General features: G+C 39.6%; 1 protein-coding gene across 1 annotated transcript in view; it reads right to left on the bottom strand.

Moving 5' to 3' along the window:
• Window positions 1–23,930, bottom strand: part of CNTNAP5 (contactin associated protein family member 5) — a 250,326-nt gene that overhangs the window by 125,948 nt on the left and 100,448 nt on the right. The window contains exons 4-7 of the mRNA XM_072341043.1: window positions 17,413–17,560; window positions 9,933–10,136; window positions 8,377–8,561; window positions 4,951–5,094 (exon numbers count right to left, since the gene is read on the bottom strand). Of these exons, the coding sequence (XP_072197144.1) occupies window positions 4,951–5,094; window positions 8,377–8,561; window positions 9,933–10,136; window positions 17,413–17,560 (681 nt within the window). The remainder of the gene's footprint in view (window positions 1–4,950; window positions 5,095–8,376; window positions 8,562–9,932; window positions 10,137–17,412; window positions 17,561–23,930) is intronic.

The following is a 23,930-nucleotide window of genomic DNA, read 5'->3' as shown; positions in this document are numbered from 1 at the left end:
CCTTCTCTCTCGCTCTCCTACCTAGACAAACTGCCTTATCACCTCCCTCCTTGTAACATCCTCCTCTGCTGAGCAGGTACTAACTGCCCCGTTAACTCACTTTGACTACGCAGATCATGTAATAAATTAATCTCTGAATTGTTTCTAACCTGCAATTTGCCGAAGGCTAATGACTTTCAAAAGCGGCCTTGTTTGCTCAGAACTTTGTCATTTTTTGCATTTGCCATATGGTAGAACTCACTGAAAGACTTGCTTCTATTGGCTTCTTCAAACTGTCAAAATCCTAACACAAATAAACGATTTTATCAAGAAAAGGAAAGTCCCATTACTGCAGCTAGATAATGGATTAAATATTTACAAACTGAAAGCCTTTAGAATTGTAAACAAAGCTAACTGAAATAAATGGAAAATCTGTGACTTAGATATACTTATTTCAACACTTTGATTGAGGTGACACAATTTCTTCCAAAGCAGTTCTGTCACATCAGTGAGCAACAATAAAATAGGACCTTAAAATGAATGCTATTTATATAATGTTCTTGCTGTCCTATAGTGCTGGTAGGTTGTGAAGGAGACTCATCTGAAGGCACAGAGAGCAGGTAGGTAAATAGAAGAAAGCATAAAAAGATACTGTTACAGGAACCAGATATTTCCAGAAATTGATTTAACGTGCTTTATCAAAAGAACAGCAAACTGAGTTGTTGTCTTTTTAACAGCTGTTAAACACACACATCTCCATTAAATATTTGGATAAAGGTTTTTTTGTTTTTGTTTTTGTTTTTTTTGCTTCAAACCCTTATAGAGGCCTTCTTGATTTGCCAGCCTGATATTCACATACAAATTAACACTCACAAGAGCACTTTGGTAAAAGGAGATGTGTATAGACAAGCAAATTCTTCTCAAGATGAAGGTATCTCAGATCAGCTTGATAAAATAGCATGTTTGGATTCTCTATAAAGGGAATGAATTATTAGTTTACATTCTCCTGTCACTAGGTATCTCTCCTTGCTCTTTGATGCTGGCAATTGGTTATCTCCCTGAGGCACTATAGTGATGCATTTACATGTCATCACATCCCTTGCTGTGTTGAATTGTCAGTCCCAGATTCAACACTACAGGCTGACGTAGAAATTCAAGCGTGTCTGAGGGCTGACAACTTCTAATGTACAAATATCCTACACTCCTCTAAAGTCAGCCTATGATTTAGTTCGATAAATAAAACTACAACTCCTATTCCTATTAGGTAAAGGAAGAGAAAGAGTGTTTTCCTCAATTTCACCGAACACATACAGTAGAATACTGACAAGATCATAACTACAACTCTTCATGACCTCTTCATTTCCCTCTTTTAGCTAGACAGTTGCCTATTTTGGCACCATAAGCCGCTGAGACAGAAAAAGACTTATATCCTGGTCGTAGGTCTTCATTATTAAGGTAGTTTCTAGTGGTACAGTCTGAGTACAGATCTAAGTAGACACTGGTGGCTAAATTACTCTGGCAGAGATACTTCCCTTTGGATTTAGTACAGAGAAAGAAACAGTTACTTCTCCTTAAATTTATCTGCTTTCATCTGTAAGATGTGTACAAATCTAGGGATTCCCTACACTGTAGGCACTGTAGTGAGCATCACCTTAAAAAAAAAAGTTCCAGGCCCTCACATAACAGCAGTTGTACTGGGGCAGAATTAAGGTCCATCTTGCCTTCATAAGCATCTATAGATTGAGGTCTGAAGAATACAAAAACAGCACAAACACACCTGATATCTCCCCCTAGTGATCTTCGAGTCTTTAACTATTTTCCACTAACTCCTCTTTCAGTTGGACATAGTTTCCATTATTTAGCAATCATTGATTTATCTTCCTAAATCTCATCCAGTCTGTTCCTGAATTTACACATTCTTAGCATACCCAAAATCCTTCAGCATCTCAGATATCAATAACTCAAGTATCCCATGGGGAACAATGTTCTGTTCCTTGTAAATGTAGCTCCTGCTGATGAGCTTTCCTGCTTTTAACTAGTGGCCCTGGAAGAGCAAGCGGCTGCTGTACAACTCCTCACAATGAGCATTCTGTGCACCTTTTATGTCCAGAGCCTAGACACAAGTAGTAATAGGGAAGTATTTGCAAAGGTTTCCCAAGGATATAGCTTTACGATTGTGAAAGTGTTAATTACAGAAATTTGACTTCTTAAGACCACTTGCAATTTAAACCAGTAACTGCTAAGGAGAAAAAATAAAAGATCCCCTGGCATTTCACCACACTCAAGAACCTAAGGGCATCTGAAAAGAAAAATTGCAACATGCCAATCAGGGACAGAAAGAACACAAGAGAGAATGTAGATGGCCTGGCCAAGTAGGGCTCCCACAGGGAGACATGAAACGTGAGGCAATACAAAAAAAAAATACTTCTGAAGGCAAATGCCAGTCCAAAAGCGACTGGTTGCCTTATTATCTTAAGATGTTTTCTAAAGAGGATTTGTTGCAAGTCTGACAACTGCAAATGAGCTACAGAAAAGAACAGGAAGAATGATAATCATACCCATAACCCAAGAATACAACACAGCATGGCACTCTGTCACTGACAACCTCTAGTTTCTTCCCCTGATTTTAAATGCAGCTGATGAGAGACCGTTATTTATATGGAATAGGTACTTCATAACAAGAAATGTATACCTCCAAAGCTCACTCAAAAGATGTAAACTGTAAAAAAAATCCAAATCAAACAAGTTTGGCTCACAACCCATGTCAGTGTTGCCAAATGGACACAGAGTGAAGCAGAGTCTGAGTGTTGCAGGCTACCACCACTTTGGAGGCCAAAAAAATAATGTCTCTGAGCACTAATGGCTTTCTAATCCCAAACTGTTTAGTTTGTCCTTACATGTATTTTGTTTGGAGACAAGGATATTTTGTGGACTAACAACACAGAACCTTCTGTAGCAATCTCCAGCCTGGGGGGAGGAATCAGAGGTTGTTGGAAGAAATGATTGAAAGCCCTTAATATATTTAATTCTATTCCTAGTCTGTGCCTTTAATTGCATATCTATTCCAGACAGCATTAGTAACTACAGAGACAAAAAAGCTTAGAAGCTTGTAGCTCCCTAATGAACTTGGAGCTTTTACTCCAAATTTCAAGTATTTCTGCATTTAGGTGCAGAAAAAAATTGGTATACAAAAAAGTACATTTAGTAAGAACATGATATTTTAATTTGAACGAGCAAATGGCTAAGGGGTGGGGAAGAGCAAGAAGATGGGAGAAGGAAATCAACCTGTGATGGCTGAAAGTTGCCAGAGGAGATAAATAGCTGTGGTGGAAGGAATACTGGAAGATACCAGATTTGCAGGAGATGCTTACTATGGAAGGATTTTCAGACAAGAATATGAGGCATTTTTGAATGCAGTAACTTTTCTGGGTACTGTGTGTAAACCAAGTGTCACAGACATAGAACACAGAACAAGCTCACAAATTTTGCAAAATGCAGTAGAGCAGCCAGTCTTAAAAACATTTTCTTTAAAGCCATCAGATCTGTGTGGGAAATAGAAGGATGGGGGCAGATTCCCTTTATTTTGACTTGACTGAAGAAGAAAGATCTCTAGACCTTCAATCTCGCATTAACTGATTAAAGTATTGTAATAAAACTACTTTAATTGCTTAGGGCTCTGTCGTGCCTAGACAGTACCCACAAGAGAAAAAGTACTTTCAAAGTTTTTCTTTTCCCCTTCAGGAAGGCCTTCAGATTACCCATCTGGCAAAAAAAAATCCAACAAGCTATTTAATGACCTAAGAAACAGGCCAGGTCTCTTTTCTGCCCTTCAAAAGTAAGCTGAGAGGAAGAGCAATTTAACACAGTTCGTAAGATTTATACCTTAGAGTCCTGAGTCAGAACAATCAAACTTGAGTTATTAAAGAAAAGTCTCTCAGCTTCATTCTGGGGGAGCATCCTGGAGACAATCTTAACTGCCAGCAACCTGATGCAGGACTTCTTACCTATCCCTGTTCTGTCTTTTCTTTAATTGTGTATTCAGTCTAACCCTAGGCAGGGAAAGTGAGTAAGATGAGGATTTCTCTTGGACTTCTGGCTTGCTCTGTTGCAGCTTTAATCTGTTCATAAACCTTACTACAAACCAGAAGATGTAATAAAAGCCCACTATTCTCCAAAGATGCAGCATTAGCCAACAGTTTGATAGCAAACATGGTGAAGGAGTAAGGCTTAAGCAAAACAAAGAGCTGAATTATTTAATATTTCTGAACACTACACAAGAGTGTACTGCTTTCTCTAATTACGATACAAAACGTAGATTTTGCTTATGCTATATTTAAATAAATCTGTAACTTCGGACACTATTAGGTGCAAAGTTGCTTGTATATCTTATCTTAGCAGCCTGGATAAGACTAATTTCTTTTGCTTCAGCTCTGCTCTCTCACATTTAGAGATATTAGAAACAGGTGAATGGTTTTCAGAACCACATTCAGTTGACTATAAGAGTCGGTACAAAGGAAAACATTTTTCATAGTAAGAAAAACAATAATTTGTCTCTATAATATCAAATGAAACAGCAGAATAAAACTTTGCTTCTAGTGTACACAACAATAGGGATGGGGAATGGCTCAGAAAATAAGATTTTATCTGAGTAACTCAGAGAAAAAACACTGTTACCTCTCAAGCCTTCAGAAAGATATATTTTCATCTTGAAGAAGGAAGTAAGCAGTTTCTCCAAACAGATTCTAATATACTTGGGAAGTCAGAGAAACTCACTAATTTACACACATATCTTTTCTTGTGTCCCAGCATAGTGGTCAGTGCTAGCTGATCACTAACACCATTTTAACAAACTAAATATGCTATAACTATCTAAATCTGAACTTAAGATAGAATCTGAACCATTCATTCAATACAGCCAGCAGCACCAACGGCAGGGAAGTAAGAAGGAAAGCAAACATCATTGTCTCTTACCACAGTATAGATCTGAGGTTTGCGCCTTTTTGCCAGGTCAATTATATTGACTCCATTGTAATAAAGGTTCTCAATGCAGCCATGGAAGTTTTTCCTCTGAAAGGTTCCTGGTTTCCCTGGGACAGGAATGCCTCCAAAGCTGAGCTTTTGGAAAGAACAAGAGCAACATTTAAGTTACCACTCCAAAGCTCCATACAGCCAATTGGGTTATCATCTCAGAGACAAATCACGTTTACAGCATAACATCTGAACACAGAGTAGAGTACGTGCTGCCCAGCATGGGAATAACAGACAGGGTAGCACTGCAGCTGTTTGAGAAACACTGTTGTCACAGAGAGCTCTCTCATTTGCAAAAGGCTTTCATGTGCCATTATGCTCCACTTCATCAAGCAGCCCTCCACCAGGAACACTCCAACAGTCTCCAAACAGCAGCCCTCTGACCAGGAGACCAAGCAGCAAAGCACAGAGACCAGAAAACACTGAGCAATAGGGAAATAAACTTCCCACAGAGCAATAGAAGTACCTGTGAGCTGCAGTCACACCTTTCCATCCAAGTAATTGAACAGTTCTGGCTTCAGCCAGTGGAGGGAAGTGCCATACTCACAAACTACCCCATGTGCATCTTTTGCAAATGTTTTGCCTCAAATTTCATTGTGGTTTGGGCTTGCACACAGTATGTGAGAGTGAGCAGTGTAATGGAAAAGTACCGCAGGCTACACATTTAAAAGTTAAAGCAAAAGTTAAGATTTTCTATTTTTTAAGTACTGGAATATGCTAGTATTACACAGATGACAACCCATCAGTTTCGGAGGGCTAAAACTTTACAAAGGACAGAGAAACCAAGACAATAAAGCTTTCAAAATCCTTGGAGCACGATCCTGTTATGTTCCTAAAGAAAATTAAAAATAATTATTCACACTATTTGTGAATCCATAACTGTGATCATTCATATACTGAATGCAAGTGGACTTCCTGTGCTGAACTGGGCATCACTCAGAATGTTGTCCTTTAACACAGCACCAACTCCAAGCCTAAAACTTCTGTTAAAGCGTACCTCCATTTTCCAGACACACAGCTCATTTCTAACTAGCATTTTTTGCAAAATCTTACTGGCTATACCTCTCATTTTTTTGTTTTTCTTTCTTTTTTATTTTTTTTCCCCTCATTTTCCCCTTACAGGAAGCAGCTCCGTGAATGATACAATGCAAGGGAGGATTCTGCAGCCCCCACACTTCTCAGTGATTTTAGCATACTGGGAGCTGTGCTGCATCGATCTAGAACAGTCAAGCAAGTGCTGTGAGGCACCACAGACGCTGATGGCTGCTGGAAACTGGTCAGCCTTATTCCTCTGTTGCTACTCCTAATGCCTCAGCTCATTATTACTAAAGTAAAGGGAAATTTGGGGGTTATTTTTTCTCCCACTTCATCTAGCAAGCCAAGATACACAAGCAAATTAAATCTCCCTGGATAACCTTGAAAGCTCTTCTTTGAAAACAAGTCCTTAATGAACTTGTGTCTCAGCTGTATTAATTGATAATTTTGCAGAAATAAAGAGTGAACAGACTGCTACTTTACATCACTTGCAGGTTTGTTATTGAGGGCCTATGTGGTAGCATTGTTTTGTTTTTTTTCCAGTGAGAATCATTAGTTCTTCCTTAAAGCACCAGACTTTCCTTCTTTCATGCTCTGTTCTTTCTGTCTCCTGTTCAGGGACTCTGCATTGGGTTTCAAAACCAGAAGAAAAATCAATATTAATTATACTGGTGCATTATAAGGAAAACTGTTTTCATTGTGATTGGTAATAATTTTAATTACCAAACTAATGGGTTTATTACCCTCAGTAAGGCCTTTAATCCCCAAAGCGTGCTGAAATAAACTTTCATCAGAATATATTGGTGTCATGTTCAATTCAAAGACCACTTCAGTACAAACAGAAGAAAACAAGTTGTATAAAATACTGAACACCAGGGGCCAGGACTGAGTGCCACAGAGGTCAGTGCTGACAAGCTGATTTACTTCTGCTGAAGATCTTCACTATGCCTCCCATCTCAGAACATCTGGAAAAATGTTCTGCAAATTACATTGGAGCCTGAGTTTTCCCTAGTTGGCATCAATCTTGTAGCAGAAAGCAAGAATTTTATGATTTTGGAATTAGGAAAGCTGATGACTCAATTGTTTGGTCTTCCCAAACTTAAAGTAGATATGGCTTTGACTCTGGTTAGTGCTCTCTGTAGCTGTTCCAGAATCTTAGTGCCCAAATGGTTAGGAACATTTTTCTACTTCCTTTATCAAATGTGCTCAGAAGAACTTTTAACAGAGATGGGTACCACTTTCCTCACCCTGCTTTGTGAAATGCAAGGAGAGGACATTCAGCTGGAACATGAGAGGAGCAGAGAGAGCAGGCACCTGCCACTGCCGAGCCATCCGTATTTGTCACTAACATGCATTGGGAATTGATTCTTTCTAGAGAAATGAATTCAAAGTGCAAAGAGGAAGCTTCTGGTCTCAGAGAAATGAACCATGACAGCTCAACGTATCCAGACAGGGTGATGGCTCTGACTGTGCAAGCATGACCTCATGCCTTGCGGGCTAGCAAAACTTGGTAGACAAGCACATGGGGATAAAAATGAACATGTATAATTTGCAAGTAGGTGTGTATAAGTGGAAAAAACAGATGAAGAACTGTCTTGCATATAGATATGATGATAAAAGAGTGTTGCCATTTTTCATTTTCTAGTTATTTTTCACTATGAGCCATAAGCACTGAATTGCTGTACTCTGTCACACTTTGGCCTCATCATGGAGGAGTACATCAGACTGGGTTTGACAGGAAGGAAGGATGTTCAGAATCACACCCCTATATGTGAAGGGACCTGAGTCACAGCCAGTTTTTTTTAACCACTTCTGTCAGGGCCTTCCACTTTTACATGGAAGGGGGTAGACTCTACCTGCTCATCTCTGCACAGAATCATTTGAGTAAGGTGGTAGCTGGATAAGCACAGCTCAGAGCTGGGGTACCCCTAGTCATGGTAATCAGATGCAGGGAGAGTGCTCAATGGTCCCATTAAAATAATATTGGAGATGGTGTCACAGAACCTCTTTCTGCATATAAGAGTGCTCCCTAGAGAACCCAGATCTCCACCATCTGGGTATACAGATTTAGATCAAATTCTCACATACTTTTAATATAATCATAATCCAGTATTTATTTGCCAACAGACTGGTTATTTACTAAGACTGTCACATGTAGAATTGCACTCCTGTACTTTATGCTTGCTAAAGGAACTTTCTGGGAAGGAAACATTAAATAAAGAAGAAATCTCTGCTAGAAAGAAACAGCTTTGTTGAGTGGATATTTTCCAACACATTCATTTTACACTAGTTCAGCCTCATCTCCCAGATTTTCATCAATAGGGTTTCACACACCTCGTAATCAATATCTAAGTGATCCGAGTCCCCCTTCGTTCGAAAATGCTGAGTATGCTTGTCCACCGTGAAGTTCACCTGCTTGTTGAAGCGCTCTATGAGAACTGAGTGCCAGTGTTGGTCATCCAGGAGGCTGCCCAGGGTGATGGATGTGTGGCTGTTAGTAAAGTGCAGGTTGGAGTCCCCTGGAGAGGCAGAAACAGGCGTAAGACACCGGAGTTACCTCAACACCCTCATCTGAAGAATTAGGGCTCAAGAAGAACTCATGTGCTGCCAAAAGCAAACTAGATCCCTGTCCAGAAACAGACCTTTCATAAAGCTTCCCTTAGGTAATTTGGGTCTCTCATTAATACCTGCATGTACACACACATTTCTTTCCTTGGTGTCTTAAGAGCTCCCTTTGCGTAGCACTAAAATCTGCTGCCTGTTCACATGAAATAACTACTCCTGATGTTTCAGTTGCAACTATGTGTTTTTCTCATATTTTAATGAGAATATTGCATCTGATTGTTTTTGGAGGAAAAAATAGCTATAAAATCACAGGTCAGTCAAGCAACATGAATGCAAGGGTTTCATTTAGCTCAAAAAGGTTATTAAGCCCATTCTAGATCTCCACAAGTTTAGATCAAGAATCATAAAAATATTTAGGCTCTAACCTCAGTGATGTGTAGCACCTTCTGTATTCCGGCTGGCTGTATGTCTAAACACTTACATCAGAGGGTCTGAAAAGGAGTGTGTATCCTTTTTTATATCCCAGCAGAATAGAAAGAAGACATGCTCCAAAACTGTCAGTCAAGATGCAAGCACATTGAAGAGCACACATCAAAATACTTGTCTGTGGCATATGAATGCACAGGGAGGATAGGGACTGGCTAAAATCTGTAGGTTTGGGGCTACTGCTGAAAGAAAATAATTCCTATCTAAGATGACACATTCACAGAGACTTTCCTGAGGAAGAAGTAAGAATATATTTAACTATATCTTATTTTTATCCCAGCATGAAACATTTGGGAGCTGAGGAGAAATCAGTATGAGAAATGTGAGTCAGCAAGGACTGCCGAGGCAATAGCCATGGCTCTCCCACAACTGAAGCTAATGAAGATTTTGCAATAAGGCTAGAGGATAGAGATTGATTGCTCCTACTTACAGTAGCACCTAACATCATCAAAGAGCTTTAGTGTATTCACCAGGAAAAAGCAAGCACTCTTCTACAGAGAGGAACTAATCCAGTCTTTCATCTGCCCCTGCAATCCAACATGATCACATGGTGATAGACTTCCAGATATTCACAGTGCTCAACTGCAACTGTATCTAGAAACAATGCAATACCCAAGTACACAATATTTTGATCAAGATTTCATTTCATTTTTGTATTCTCTGCAAAGTTTTGATTACAGAACAGAAAAAAATAGATAATAAACCCTTTGAACCTCAAGCCACATAATCACTACTGATCTGAAGTTTCTTGACTGTGCTCAACACAACAACAAAAAAAAGCAAACTAAGACAATCCTTGTTAGAGTAACATATGAACCAGCAAGCTTAATTGCCCTCACCCAGGTTGATGTGCAAGGAGAGCTTCCCTTTCTGCAGTTCCAGGGTAATGTAGTCTCCACGTTGTCCTTCTCCATGGAATAAGACTCCGTCCTCCTGCATGCTCTTGAACTTCAAGGAAACCACATCCTTGAACGTGCTCATAAGCTTCTGATTGAACCTGTAGAGGAGGGAACTTCTGCCATCGAAGTCTGCAATATCTGACTCTGGAGGAAAGAAGATGACAAAATGAAGAGGAGAGACAGCATCAGGAGAGGGATCATAACATTTCAGGATTGTTTCAATTACTGCTTGGAGCTTGGTATTCTCAGAAGTGTAAATCCACAGGACACACATAGCAGCTGTGCAACCCTGGAGCCACACCACATTTCATCCATTTATAATCCCTCTTGCTCTGTTCAGGAGAAAGGGAACACAGTGAAAAAGACAGAAGTACTCTGCATCTTTCCTCCTCCTTCTCATGTAAGGTTTGTCACTTGACTTTGTAAAACAAACCTTCCTTTAAATTCATATCTCCAGAGCACTCCTTGTCATGTTTGTTGTTTGTCTCTTAAATACACCCAGGATATTATTCATTACTTTGAATTACCTGAGCTCACACTCCAGACTTTGTAGCTTCAGAAAGGCCTGGTGAGATGTTTTTGCATGTTGGCCATATCTGTATCTACCTTTGCATCCAAATAAGCTCCATCTTAGCCTCTTAAGTTTGGCTGCCTGCTTGTGATGAACATTTATCAACCATGTTTCTGCATGTAAATTGAGCAGACTGGCAGAGCTGCTCAAATATCAATTCAAAAAACTTTTGAATGGATTTCGTGGGAACTGAGCATCTAAACTGATTACACACCTAAAAAATCCTATTTAAAAACATACATTCCTCTTTAGTCAGCCTCTAAAACCTGATCACAGTGATGGGAAACAAGCTACCAGCTCTTCTATTCCAATATATATATTTTTTTTCAGCACAGAAAAACGCAATTATCATTTTCCAGAACAAAACAGTATTTTAAGTAAAATACATTTTTGGAAATTTTCATTTTCTTTTTCTCCATATATAATCAGAAAATTTGAGGTACTTTTAAATTAGGCAACATAGTGAAATGTGAATCATAGAATTCAACCTTATGATTCTATTCTATGTGACTGCATACAAGGGCTGCTCCAAAAGTAATGCCTCCTATTTTATTAAACTTGTCCACAACATCAGAGACAGATGTTGGCTGCCTGGCAAATGAGGTTGAACCTTCCCTCCTATATTCTTACTACATCTTATTGCTGTGCAACACACAACAGCAGAAGGTCAGACTGATAGAATGCTGCTTGACATAGAAATGCAAATGAAACTAAAGTGTGTCACTAACTTCCTCCAAAATGGCACCCACTGACGTTCATTGAATCCTGCTGAACATTTATGGAGACCAAATAGTGGATGTTAGCAAAGTGAAAACTGGACTGCGTGGCCAACATGTTCTTAACAATGAGGCTGTTACAGCAGCTGTAAAACAGGTGGTCACCTCTGCTAGAGCACATTTTTACAAGGATGGCATGTAGTCTGTTGATCATCATTGATGAAAATGCATAGCTAATGGTTGTGACTATGTTGAAAGATATCTACAACAGTGTTTCGTAACTGAGAATTTGCTCTCTCAAATTGCGTTATTGTGCTCTTTGTATTCACTGCAGTCTCCACGGAAATAAATAGGAAGCATTCCTTTCTGAGCAACCTACATAAATTCAACTCTATGTTCCATCCAAATCTAATTTGGCATAAATTATGAATAAAGGATCTAATTGTAAATTATAAATATGTAAATTCTATAAATGAGTTTTTTCATTGTTAAGAAAAATATTAAAAAAAAATGGAAGAAATCTGAACAAGCATTTTCATGCTACAAACTACTGAGATACGTGTATAAAGACAGAATATCTTTGCAGAAACAAAGAAGAAAGAGTAAAGGCCATCTTTGTTTGCAAACCACCTTTTAATGATAATCTAAGGCAATCAGTTTTCCATTTTCTTTAAAAAAATAACTTAAAGGTCCACATGTAAAACAATCAAAACTCCAGTTCCGCAACTGTATTGTTGTCAGTGTATTGTCATTTTTGCTATTGGTATTTCACATCGTAACATCACGTGGAGCACAGAGAAGAACTACACATCCCAGAGGACCTCACAGTCAGAGAGGGAAATACGTCACAGAAGTGACCCTCACTCTCTCTCTCTCACTGCCTGGCAGCAGATGTGGGTGTGCTCCGAGCAGTGGTGCCTTCTCTCTCTTATTTCACTTGATTTATTAGCCTCAATTTCAATTAGATTGTATTACATTGTGTTATCTTGCATTCTGATATGGTAGTTAGTAAAATAAGTTTTTCCTCCTTAGATCGTTGCCACTGCTCTGTTTGTTTCCTTGAGCCCAGCTTCCATTCCCCTATCCTTTTCCCTTCCCATCTGTTGAGGGCTGGGTGGCCCACAGACCTACTGTCCCCCTGTCATGGACATAGATTGATCAAGATAACTCCAAGACAGTTGTGATTAAAGATGTTGATTTTAGTCTTTTAAGCTCCTTTGAGAGTTCTTCAACTTCTTGGGGTTTAATTGTACTTTCATTTTTATCCCTTAAAATCAAGAGTAATCGTTTGTTTTGGGTTGGGTTGTTTTTTTGCAGGAATGAACACGGAGGCAGAAGAGAAGATGTATATTTTTTTCTTCACAAGATTCTCTTATTAATGATTTTGGAGAAAAGTAACTAATTACTCAGCAAAGTTATTTCTCAATATGAAAATAACCTCCTAAGAACAGCTACAATTTGATACAAAATCTCTTACTCTTGCACCTGTATCACTGACCAGAAGCCTTGGCTTTGTGTGGGAGGCAGGAACTCGGCTCTCCATACCAACAGATGTCCCTCCTGGCTGGCCAGGCTTTGCTGGCATCAGGACATTAAGCAAGCAAACCACCTAGTCCACAGTTCTCTCAGTTGTGCATCCCAAGGGGAGAAGGTGGATGAGCACCTCAAAGGTGACTGTTCTACTAGAAACAGCTTTGTTTGGATCTATCACAGATCCCTCTGTCTCTTGGTAAGTACTCCTTTGGGTATTTGTCTTAGGCTGGGTTAATGTCTCTCACACAGAATCTGGCTTTTTGTGTTCTTTTTCTTTTTGTCTCATTGGAAGACAAAGGAGAGGATGGAAGAAGGCAAAGGGGTGGGGAACAGAAATAGACAAAAGGAAAAAAAAGATCAAGCAAAAGTATCATTTCATCGAGAACACAATATCAGATTGTATTCCCTGAAGCAATGAGAGCAAAAGATGAGAAATCAGAGAGCCGAACTGCAAATGAAAATTCGTCTCTCAAAGGCAGAAGATACCCTACCTCAGACCCTATCATTGTTTCTCCTGTGATTTCCCAGCCTGTTAACTGAACATACCCTGATCCTGCTGATGCATTTTGGGCCTTTAACTAGTTACAGAATAGGATCAGCATCTTCAATGCAGCTATAAATCTTATTCTTTAAGAGCAATTGTGTCAGCAGATTTTTTCCCCCTGTGCTAAGCTAACAAGACTATTCCCAAGTATAAAGATAGACCCATTCCCTCCAGCATCCAAACAATTGGTTTGCCATTTGTCTGAACACCACCTCTGTGGCAGCTCAAGTTATCTGTTACAATCACGCTGCTTCTGGAGTCCTTGCTGAAAATGGCCACTGAGAACATACACACACCTCCTGCTAAACCTCCATTTAGCACATCATATATTCTGTTTTCTGAACAGGAAGCATTACTCTGTATGTTTTGAGATCATCTTGTTCCTATTTCAGCATCTATTGTGAGGAGGTAAGATAGAATTTTTGCCGGAAATACAAGTAAATGCTATTAAATTTCACTGAAATATACTGTTTGTCTGAGAAAGAAAACAGCATTATGCACATGTCCCTCTGTTAATTCCAGGTTATCTGACAACCAAATGCGTGTTTCTTTTCCCTAAGGAACTTTGATCCATATATGATAAGGTCAAGATAGTCATCTGCTTGAGACAGCTTTGATGGTAAATGTATGTTTGTATGGTCCAAATTAACAGTATCAACTGGTAGCCAGTTAGAGAGGAAGAGAAGAAACAGGAAGAAACAAGAAGAAATTGAAAGAAAGAAAGCACTTTTGTTTGCCAAAAGACTGGGTGAAATTCATAACAGTAAATGACCTAAATCAGGAGTAACAAACTATAGAGTGCCACACAGCAGCACACTGCAGTCACATGGTAAGTTACCCACTTTGGCATCCTGTGCATATTACATTTAATCTCTTATATGACTCTTCAATATTTTTTATTTGTTACTGTGTCCTGGCAGAGATCTTGGAGACCAACAAGGCCTGCTGCCTTCCACCTGCCCCCTACTAAACAGTCAACATTGAGAGCTGCATTTGCCAAAAGTTAGCACAGGGTTGTGCAGAGGACAGTCAAGCTCCAAAAATGAGAGGTCAGAGCGTTGCAAAGGCACAAGGGTGTCGCATTTACTGAGATCTGCCATCACAAAAATGCTTAAGCAGCAGCAAAACCACAAAATCTTCCTACAGCTGCCATCTTATGCTTGAGTATACAAGGTTATAAAGGAGCTGATGTGATTGGAGACCACACAAAGGGCCACAGGCTATTTTGCACTCCTTGGTGTACTACTGAGGTGCTCAGCTGCATATTTGGCAGTAGTCCCAAGACTTTCAACAGATGTGCAGTAGCTCATTAAATTCAGATGGCCTAAGCTGTCAGTATCCTCAAAATTCTGTCTAAGTCATGCTGTCACTTGCACAAAAAGGACCTCCAACTTGCCTGTAAATCATTGCTTTTCCAATTCTCTGCCCAGGATATCAATATAATGCAATTTCATTTTCAGATCAGGCACCATACACTAGGGGCAGAAGTTGCTTGGAAGGTGGAATAGACAGCCAAAGGTCCAGCATCATCTGAATTTTAACCTGCTGCCAGTGCAACTCAGTATTTAAACGTGCATATTTGTGCAGGATCTAGCTCAACTGTGTTCTACATTCATGATTCCTGTTTTTCTTATGTTCCACAACTGGATCCAAAACAAAAATGCCAGTGAAAATATTTTCTTCGACCTCGGTGGACTTAAAAGCAAATACTCTGGGTTTGTTTACATGTTGAAGCCTTTAAAGCATTCTAACAGCATAGAGAGTATTGAACATCAATAGGAATTAGATTCTTATTGATGAACTTATATCAGTTTAAGCTTTTGGTACTTGAAGGTGATAATAATGCTGTTCCTACTCCCAGCTTCATATCCTTTCTTTCATAAACACAGACACTTGCGTGAAAGCTCATCTCTTAGACATGCTATACATTTGGTCCATTTGTTCTCCCTTAAGCTCCACTTTCTTCCTGGTTTGTGACCACACTGTCTAGTGGGTTTTTTTTTGTCATTTCTTTTAATTTAATTTTTTTCCAAGTTATTATTGCATTTCCTGTCCCAGAAATGAACACGGTGGATGAGCCCGTATGCTGTCAAGCAATACAAAACACATTTATGTAGGTGTTCACCAGCTCAAGATCTGCTGTAGACATTCCATCAGTTTAACAGTAAAGATGACATTTTATAAATGATCATACATCTTTGTACAGTGCTAGAGTGCCTGGCTTTAGGAGTAGGCAAGACCGTGAAGCTATATAAGCAAAACTTGTAGACAGAAATTGCTTGGCATACACAATTTGCCAGATAGAAATCTGAATGGCACATTTATATAAATGGAATGAATATTTCAACACCCTGTAAAACTTTTATGAATCCCTTTATTTCTTTTCTGCCTCACTTCAACCTCATACCTTAATTCTCCGCAACCATTTTTATTCCCTGTTAACTGCAGGGTACAAGATGAAGATGAAGACTTAGATGATATCAGCATAAAGAAACTCAGCCAGCAAGTCACTCTGAAGTTTTCTTTGTATCATAGAAGATGCAACCACAGCCTGACATGGATGCAGTACTCATACAGCATTTCACATGGAACAACAGCAAAATGCTTTCAGCTGAAAAAATTTCAAGTTTCAGTTCTAGTTTCACCTGCTGCAAGTCTGTTTTGACTACACCTTTCATGGCAGAGATCTGGTTATTACAATGGAAGAAAGCTCCTTGAAAACAGATAAGATAGTTGTTTTGGAATGATGACATCAAGGGCAGCTGATTTATATATAAGTTTCAGTTTCCAGGTTTACTGGTGTGGCCGGAAAAAGATATCTTATGTAAGCAGCAGTCTGTCCAGAACAGGACATTGCAGGTCACTGTGTAATGAATAGTTTATAATGTCTAAGTATCAAAGTAGGTGGAGAGACAGCATCTAAAAAAAGCTGAATGAGGCTTTTGGTTCTACACACTGATGATAACGAGGACCTTAAGGTGAAACCATGTGCATTGGCTTTATACGCAATGAGTATACGCACTGTTCGAACCAATCATGTCAACCACAACTTTTAAGACACTGCTCCTCATCCTGCACAGGGAAATTCAAAAAGCCTCCCAGACAGCTCTTCCACTTTTTATCTTACAACTCCTTTTCTACACATACGAACAGCAGATGAGGACTTAATCTAAATGGGCAGAGGTAGAATTACAGCGTTGTCACGTAATGGTAAGCTGTTCCACATCACATCAAGTTTACTGGCCAAATGGCTGTTAATCTTCTGAGCTCCCCAGTCAAACCTTGCCTGTCTCTAGAAGTCTCTGTGCACTACAAAGTCATATCTAACCACACCAGAAACAAACCCACAGCCACCTAAGGAACAAATACTGGACTTGTGTTTCCTCACTTGAGGACTTGTTTGCATTTTGCACCTGAGGGCAACACAATGGGCCTTTTTCCTTACTTTCATACACTTGCATAGTCATAGGTCATACATTTGCACCACCCAGAGACAATTACATGGCTGAAAAGCTTGGAAGTAACAGTGTTTATAAACTGCTCCCATGACAACGTGCTGCAGATGGTGTCTTAGAAGGTCATCACCATGTCTTGAAGAAAAGTACCGTACAAAAACAGTAAATCAGCAGTAAGTTCTCTTTCCTCTGGAGTTATAAAATAATCAGTCTCAAACAGAAACACTAGCTGTACAAGCTCAGCACTTTTCCCAACAACTAAATAACCTGCCTCAAGAAAATATAAATAAACCATCACATAACAAAAAACACCCTCAAGGAGATGGCAGTGACATTTCTAAATAAAGCCCTACACAAACCTCCATAGAAGCAGGAGGTGAGGCATGAGGCTTCATAGCATCACACAGCTTTGTTCAGCTCTGGCAAAGTTCTACCAGTAGAGCTAGATGGGAGTACATCCCCAAGCAGAAAGACAAGCACTATTACTGACAACAGGAAATCACAGTTAAATAGTCCATATTACATTTTAACTCATTCCTTGCTGGATTGACAGCACCAACACAGCATTACAGAAAATGTGAGTTAAGACTTAGCCACTTACTATAGGAACAGCCGAAGACCTCCACTCTCAGCCCTATGTGACCTCCAGCATTCCACTTCAAAGGGATGAAGCGCAAGAAGCGAGCTTTCATGGAGTGTGGGAGTTTGTGATGAACCACACTGTCAGCATTGCTGTTCCCTGTGAAAACCTGGAAGGACAGAGAACGTTGGTGAGACATTTAACATTGAACTTGAAAGTAAGGATGTAAACAATTTTGTGATTTTTATTCCCAAAAATAACTTAGAATTATTTGAACTCACTGTTAAGTTTTCTTCCAAGTGTGTCTTTTGCAGACAGTAAAGAGGGACACAAGAGCACACAAAGTGCCTCAGCAGGACTAGATGGGAGTGGGGACATGCAGAATGCTGCAAAATCAAGTTGTGGAAGGTGACATTATGCAAGATATTGCACTATTTCCCCAAGCTCAGGATACTCCTCACAACGCTCCACCAGCCTCTAATGTACTCACAGTCCCTTCAGTACAGCGAGGGACAGGGCACAGCTTAGTACTTGGTGCAGTCAGGTTAGCAGAAAGAGGTGGCCATGAGACACTGTGATTGGTCAGTGACTGGCAAGAAGAAAGGAAAGATGAACACCACTGCAAACTTCGGAAGAGATGAAAGCCTGAGTCAAGAGATGTGAGAGTTTTGACAGTTTGCACTGAAGAGAATTTAAACTTGTAAATGGTAGTAATTGTTTTCTTGCCTGTTTGATTAATTGCCTGCAACTGCAAGTCAGAATTAATGGCCCTACTCAGAATTAACACTCAAGAAAAGGAAATTTTCCATTTAAATTTTTATTCAAACACAAATACTCACTTTTTCCCACAAATGTTATTAGAAATGGAATAAAACTTCTATTTCAAGGTGTTTAGGTTCAACTAAACCCAGCAAGCCATTCTTTCATTAGACCTACATTCAGCAAAAAACATCCTTGAACATTTGTAAGTCAGAATGCTTTGAAACTTTATCATGCTCTTTTCATTTCATCTTAAAAACTCTGAAAATAGGAAAAGTCTCTTTTATGCACTAGGCTTTATTTTCCAGGCATGACTGCAAAAGGTAGCATGCATCTCCATTGCTAAAACATGCTTAGCAAGTGCCTTCCATTGCTGGCATTGCTTGCCTTTGAAGATCAACAATCAACGAAATCATCACCACAATCCCAGTCACATTAATGAAGGGAAGAGGAACATGTGACTTGTAAAATTATTTTTATTGGGACCTTATGAGGCTGAAAAAGGTGCATAATTCTGCTACCTAATCCCAACTGCCTCCCACGCCACCTCCTATCTCTTATTCTGAACTTTCTATACACCAGATCTCATTTTTGACAAGGGTTAGACAGTTGTTGGTTGCTGATGGCTGACAAATCTCTTTCAGATTCAGCTGCATTATAAAAGGGCTGCTCCAAAAGTAATGCCTCCTATTTTATTATGTTGGCCCACAACATCAGAAGTGGATGTTGGTGGTATGGGAGTAAAGGTTGAAGCTTCCCACTAACATTCTGTTACATGTTGTTGCTGCATGACAGATGGCAGCAGAGGGGCAGTCTGGCAAAATGGTGTCTGACATGGAAGTGCATGTGAAACAAAGAGAGGTCACTGAACTCCTCCATGTTGGAACAAATGGTTCCAAATGACATTCATCAATACTTAAACATTTATGGAAACCAAACAGTGGATGCAGCACAGTGAGGCAGTGTGTAATGTATTCCAGCAAAGTGACAATGACATTGAAAGACAAGCTACATTCTAGACAGCCTGCTCAGCCGTCATACCATGAATTGTAGTCTCTTGTTCATCACTGGTGAAACTGTGAAGCTGATGGGTGATGACTACGTTGAAAAACAGTGTATTGTAGCTGAGAATTTGCTCTTTCAAACTGTGTTTTTGCACATTTTGTATCTATTGTAGTTTCCATGCAAATAAATGAGGCATTACTTTCAGAACAATCGATGTATAATTAAAACCCTCTGGATGGGCGTACTTCATTCAATGTTAACCACAAATGACAGTTAAGCAACCATCAGAAACATTCTGAGGAGTGCCACAAGTAGCACTTCAAGATGTTCAGGGCTTGCTGCTTTCTGTATGGAAGCCCAATTCAAATTCCAACAGAGATAATTTCAGAGGGTTTTTTTCTGTATATTTCAAGTGAAATGATCTTGTTCTTCTCAGTAATGAAACTGTCAACAGAAAATAAGTCTCACAGTCGGAGCTGTAGCAGCACTCAGATTTTTATTAAGACACTCATGGATATACAAGGTGAAGGGGAGTATTGTTTGTATGTTTAGAAAGCTCATCACCTGAAATCCTGTGATTATGTAAAAATTTCATCTTTCATAGGAAAAAAAAAAAAAGGAAAATGAAAAAACACAAAAGTTGTAGCAAAACTTTTTGAGTCCTCCCAGTTGTGAAAAAAAGTTGAAAATGTAATAACTAGAATGCAAGTGAGAGGTGAAAATTAAGAGACAAAAGAAAAAGTACATCTCAATATAGCAATACTGTGAAACAATTTCAGAGTCTGTGATTTCTTCTCATAATACTCTAATACACAGAGCTATCAGTAGAGCACATTGCATCACAGGCCACAAAGTAGTCATTTTCTGATTTATATGAAAAAGAAACATTCTGGGAGCCCATGCTGAAAAGCATCACACCTCTGGAAATATCTAAGTAATAGCAGCTAGGTGATCTGCGCACATGGCTGCACTCTGAACAGTGACACGTTTCTGCTCATGAAGCCAGTGGGACTGTAGCCTGCTGACACACACACACTTAATGGTGTTCAGTAGGCCCTTATGACCACTGGAGAATCAGACACAGGTAACAACTACCCCAAACTTCTGACATCCTCCTAGCAGAACAAACCTATAATGACTTTCCTTTTTTCCCCCCAAAGTTCATCCAAACCAGACAATCAGATGCAACTCATAAGAGCATCATGGTGGCTCACAGCTGGTGTGTGCAACACACTCCAGGTACCACTTTGCATTATCAAAGGAATCTCATCTTTGTGCCAGGCATAGAGTCATTACAGCTGTAAAAGATCACTAAGACCATCATCAACAATTAACCCATCTCTACCACGCACTTTGATGTCACATCTCCACATTTCTTGAATACCTCCACGGATAGTCACCCCATCACCTTCCTGGGCCCAACCACCCTTGCTGAGAATAAACACTAAACCTGAACTACCCCAGCACAACTTAAAGTCATTACCTCCTGTTCTATCAATGTATCCTGGGAAAAGAGGCAAAAATCTCAATACAACCTTTCAGAGGGAACACAGGGACATCTGTACCCTGTTGTCTATAAAGAGGCCCAGGCGCCCCCCAACCCCCCCACCCCAAAGGCCTAGCTCACAGGCATCCGTGGCAAGGTATTTCCTTCATAACACATTCAAGGAAGAGCCAGAGTAGCCAACATCAGGACTCCAACATAGTCAGAGCCCAATCTGATGTGCAGCTCAGTAAGTGCCATCCTCACGCTGAAGCTGAGCTGCTAAAAACAAACCCGTCATAAAACCAAGGTATCCTTTACAGTAGTGTTTCTCAGTGAAGCTTGGGGAAAAAAATAAATAATCCACAGTCACCCATCAACCTGCACCTTTGACATAGTCTTGCATGCAGCCAGCACAGCACTGCTTGTGGCTAACCACAGGGCATTGCTGTGCATGCCTTCAGGATTGCTTTGATTTTCACTTTCAATTCCCACTGCTCTACTGATCACCTTCCGGTGTTTTGTGGACCACCTGTGGGCTGGAGACCATTGATTGAATAACACCAATTGCCTCAGATAGTCACTTGAAAACTCAGATCCACAGCTGACAGGGAAATGATCCATCCATTAAAGAAGATGAAACAAGGATGAAGCACCAGATTTCTTAGCCCCGGTGGTTCAAATATTGACTAACAGTAAACTTACGAGTAAGAATGACAGAAATACTTCTTCTTGAGAAACTGGCTCTATTACAACCTGTTTCTGACAGGAGAAAAATGGCAAACTAGCACAGGAAACAAAGCACTCATACGGCATTTCCCAAATGATGCAGATGCTCTGAGAGGAAACGTAACACTGAAATCTGCAGTTTCTCAAAAGCCCTGTAACCTCAGCAGAGTGAGTATTTACCTGGGATACTCTGCTTCTGAAATTATATGAGGCTTACAAATCAAAAAACTCCATTAGCACCAAATATTGCTACCAGCTTCCTGAATGCACGGTGTAGCCCCTTCCCTAGCCCTAGCAGCTGTAAGGTTAACAGCTTGCCATGAGCTGGGCTTCACCTTGGACCAAGCTTGTTTCATGGTGGCTGGCTGCACGGTGCCCCACTGTGACACAGACTGTGGCACCACAGTAATATTTTATGTGCATTTTATGAGCCAGCAGAGGCAGGTCCCACTTGCACGAAGAGGTGACATAGGAACAGATGCTGTGGTTTGGAGCAGGGTCTGGCCAGGCCATTGGTTGCTTCATGAATTATATTGAAGGGGAATAAAAGAGAATTCCAATTTAGTTTTGTATTAGGAATAAAAATACCTACGAAAAATGAAGATTTCAAAAGATGATCTTGTCTAAAAATCTCTGGTAACTTCAGGAATGTAGATGTGCAACTCCCACAGGAAAAACAGAAACAAAGCAAATGAATTTGTCATTTTTTTTATACAACATTTCCATTCAAAGGGATCCCATAAGCTGTTTGAGGGCACCTCAGGAAAATGTCATGCAACTGTGATGAAATGTAACAGTTGTTTAATAACCTTACTAACATTTATTTCTCTACTTGATATATTAATTCAAATCTATACCAGATCATATCAGTCAAGAATATGATGTGCTCAACTTTAGATTGCACTTTGACCAATCTCTCACAGACTTGTCTCCAAGTGAAGCCAGACATGTGGAACTATGGTGCAAGAAATTTTTCTGCTCATGAGAGCCCAATCAATACAAAAGATAGAATCAGACTCTGGACCTTATCTCAGTCTCCCTGCACACAAACTCTGCACACCAAACAGTACCTTATTTACAGACCTGCAGAAGGTGGCTCCCACAATGACTCTGCTGAATATATTTTGCTCTCCCACTTTGTTAAACAAGTAATGGATGGGTTCAAAATCCATATGCAAGCAGCAACATAGGCACAATCAGCCCTGAATGGTGATCAGGCTAGACCTGAGTTTAACTACCTTCTAGGGAAGATAATTTTAGGATGCATTGAGTACTCTCATTTCTGCCAAAGTCACTCTAATGAACAGAGATGAGGAAGAAAACCCAACAAAATAGATTAGGAATGTGCAGAGGGCACATAACACAGATGCTGGCAATTTACAACATTTCAGTCTTCACTGCAAGAGAATACAAGAACAGAAAAGAGCACTCCACCTTCAAACCTTACCCATGAAATCACAGTATGATTCCTCCCCTGTCTAAAGAAATACGGACAGGAGCACACTTAATTCAAGATATCCAGCAGCTTAGTGAAAAAAACAAAGTGGGAAAAAAGCAGCCAAGCTTGTCATAAATCCCAGAACTGAAACACAAAGAAAAACAATGCCATTCTCCCCTTTAAAGTTTCTTTCTACATTGGGAAAGATCACAACCTGGAAGGCATTAGCACTGAGATACAGAACGTTCTTTATTCTATTCCTTGCAATACTTTCTTTAATATTTGTACACAAAAACATAAGTTTCCAAGAAAGAAACAAGGAAATCTGAAGTAGGAAGGAGAAAACATCACCTTGCTTTCTACATATTCTACACTAAAATCAGCTCTGAGTCACAGATAACTTTCATCTTTGCAAGAGGCAACAGCATTTCAATTCTGCTCAAATCTGCGTTACCTGGGATGTAACTGCAGTACTACTGAATATGGGAATTAAATCCAGTTTTTTGCAGAACCTGAAACCAGGTTATGGTAACAGTTGTTCAGCTCTACCTGTATGCATGGAAAAAGACTGAATTGTACAATGATAAGGACAAAAAAAAAAAAGCCCCAGCGTACCATATGGAAACTCAGCAGTTGATTTTAATGTGATGCTACTATTTTCATGGAACAATTATACTGAATCAGTGTCTGCTAGCAACACCTAGGGTCTGGATGGGCTTGTGGTAGTTAACATCACTTTTTATGGCAGTTAAAATTAAGAATTCCATTCGGTTTCTACTGCACAATGAAATCAACCATTGGTTTTGGCAAGACTGAAAACTTTCATTTTTACAGCTCAGCCCCTTATAAGCTTAAACACAGATAACGTGAAAGTAAAAAAATATTATATTCAAAGTCAAAATGTATATTTTACCTTTTCTACATACCATACATTTCAACAGTGAAAAACGTTGCTTTGCTAATGTAATGGAAAAAGCCCTGCCCATCAAGCCAGAACTATTAATACCTATATCAATCATGATAAACATGCACTGAAATGGCTTTCCTATTGTCTTAATCACCCTGTGTCCAGGCTGGGAGCCACTAAAAGCTCCACACTAATTTGGAAAGCAAGTTAAAGCAATC

This window comes from Excalfactoria chinensis, chromosome 7 (assembly GCF_039878825.1).
Source record: "Excalfactoria chinensis isolate bCotChi1 chromosome 7, bCotChi1.hap2, whole genome shotgun sequence".
NCBI classification, from domain to species: Eukaryota; Metazoa; Chordata; class Aves; order Galliformes; family Phasianidae; genus Excalfactoria; species Excalfactoria chinensis.
This window is presented reverse-complemented; position numbering and strand designations above follow the sequence as displayed.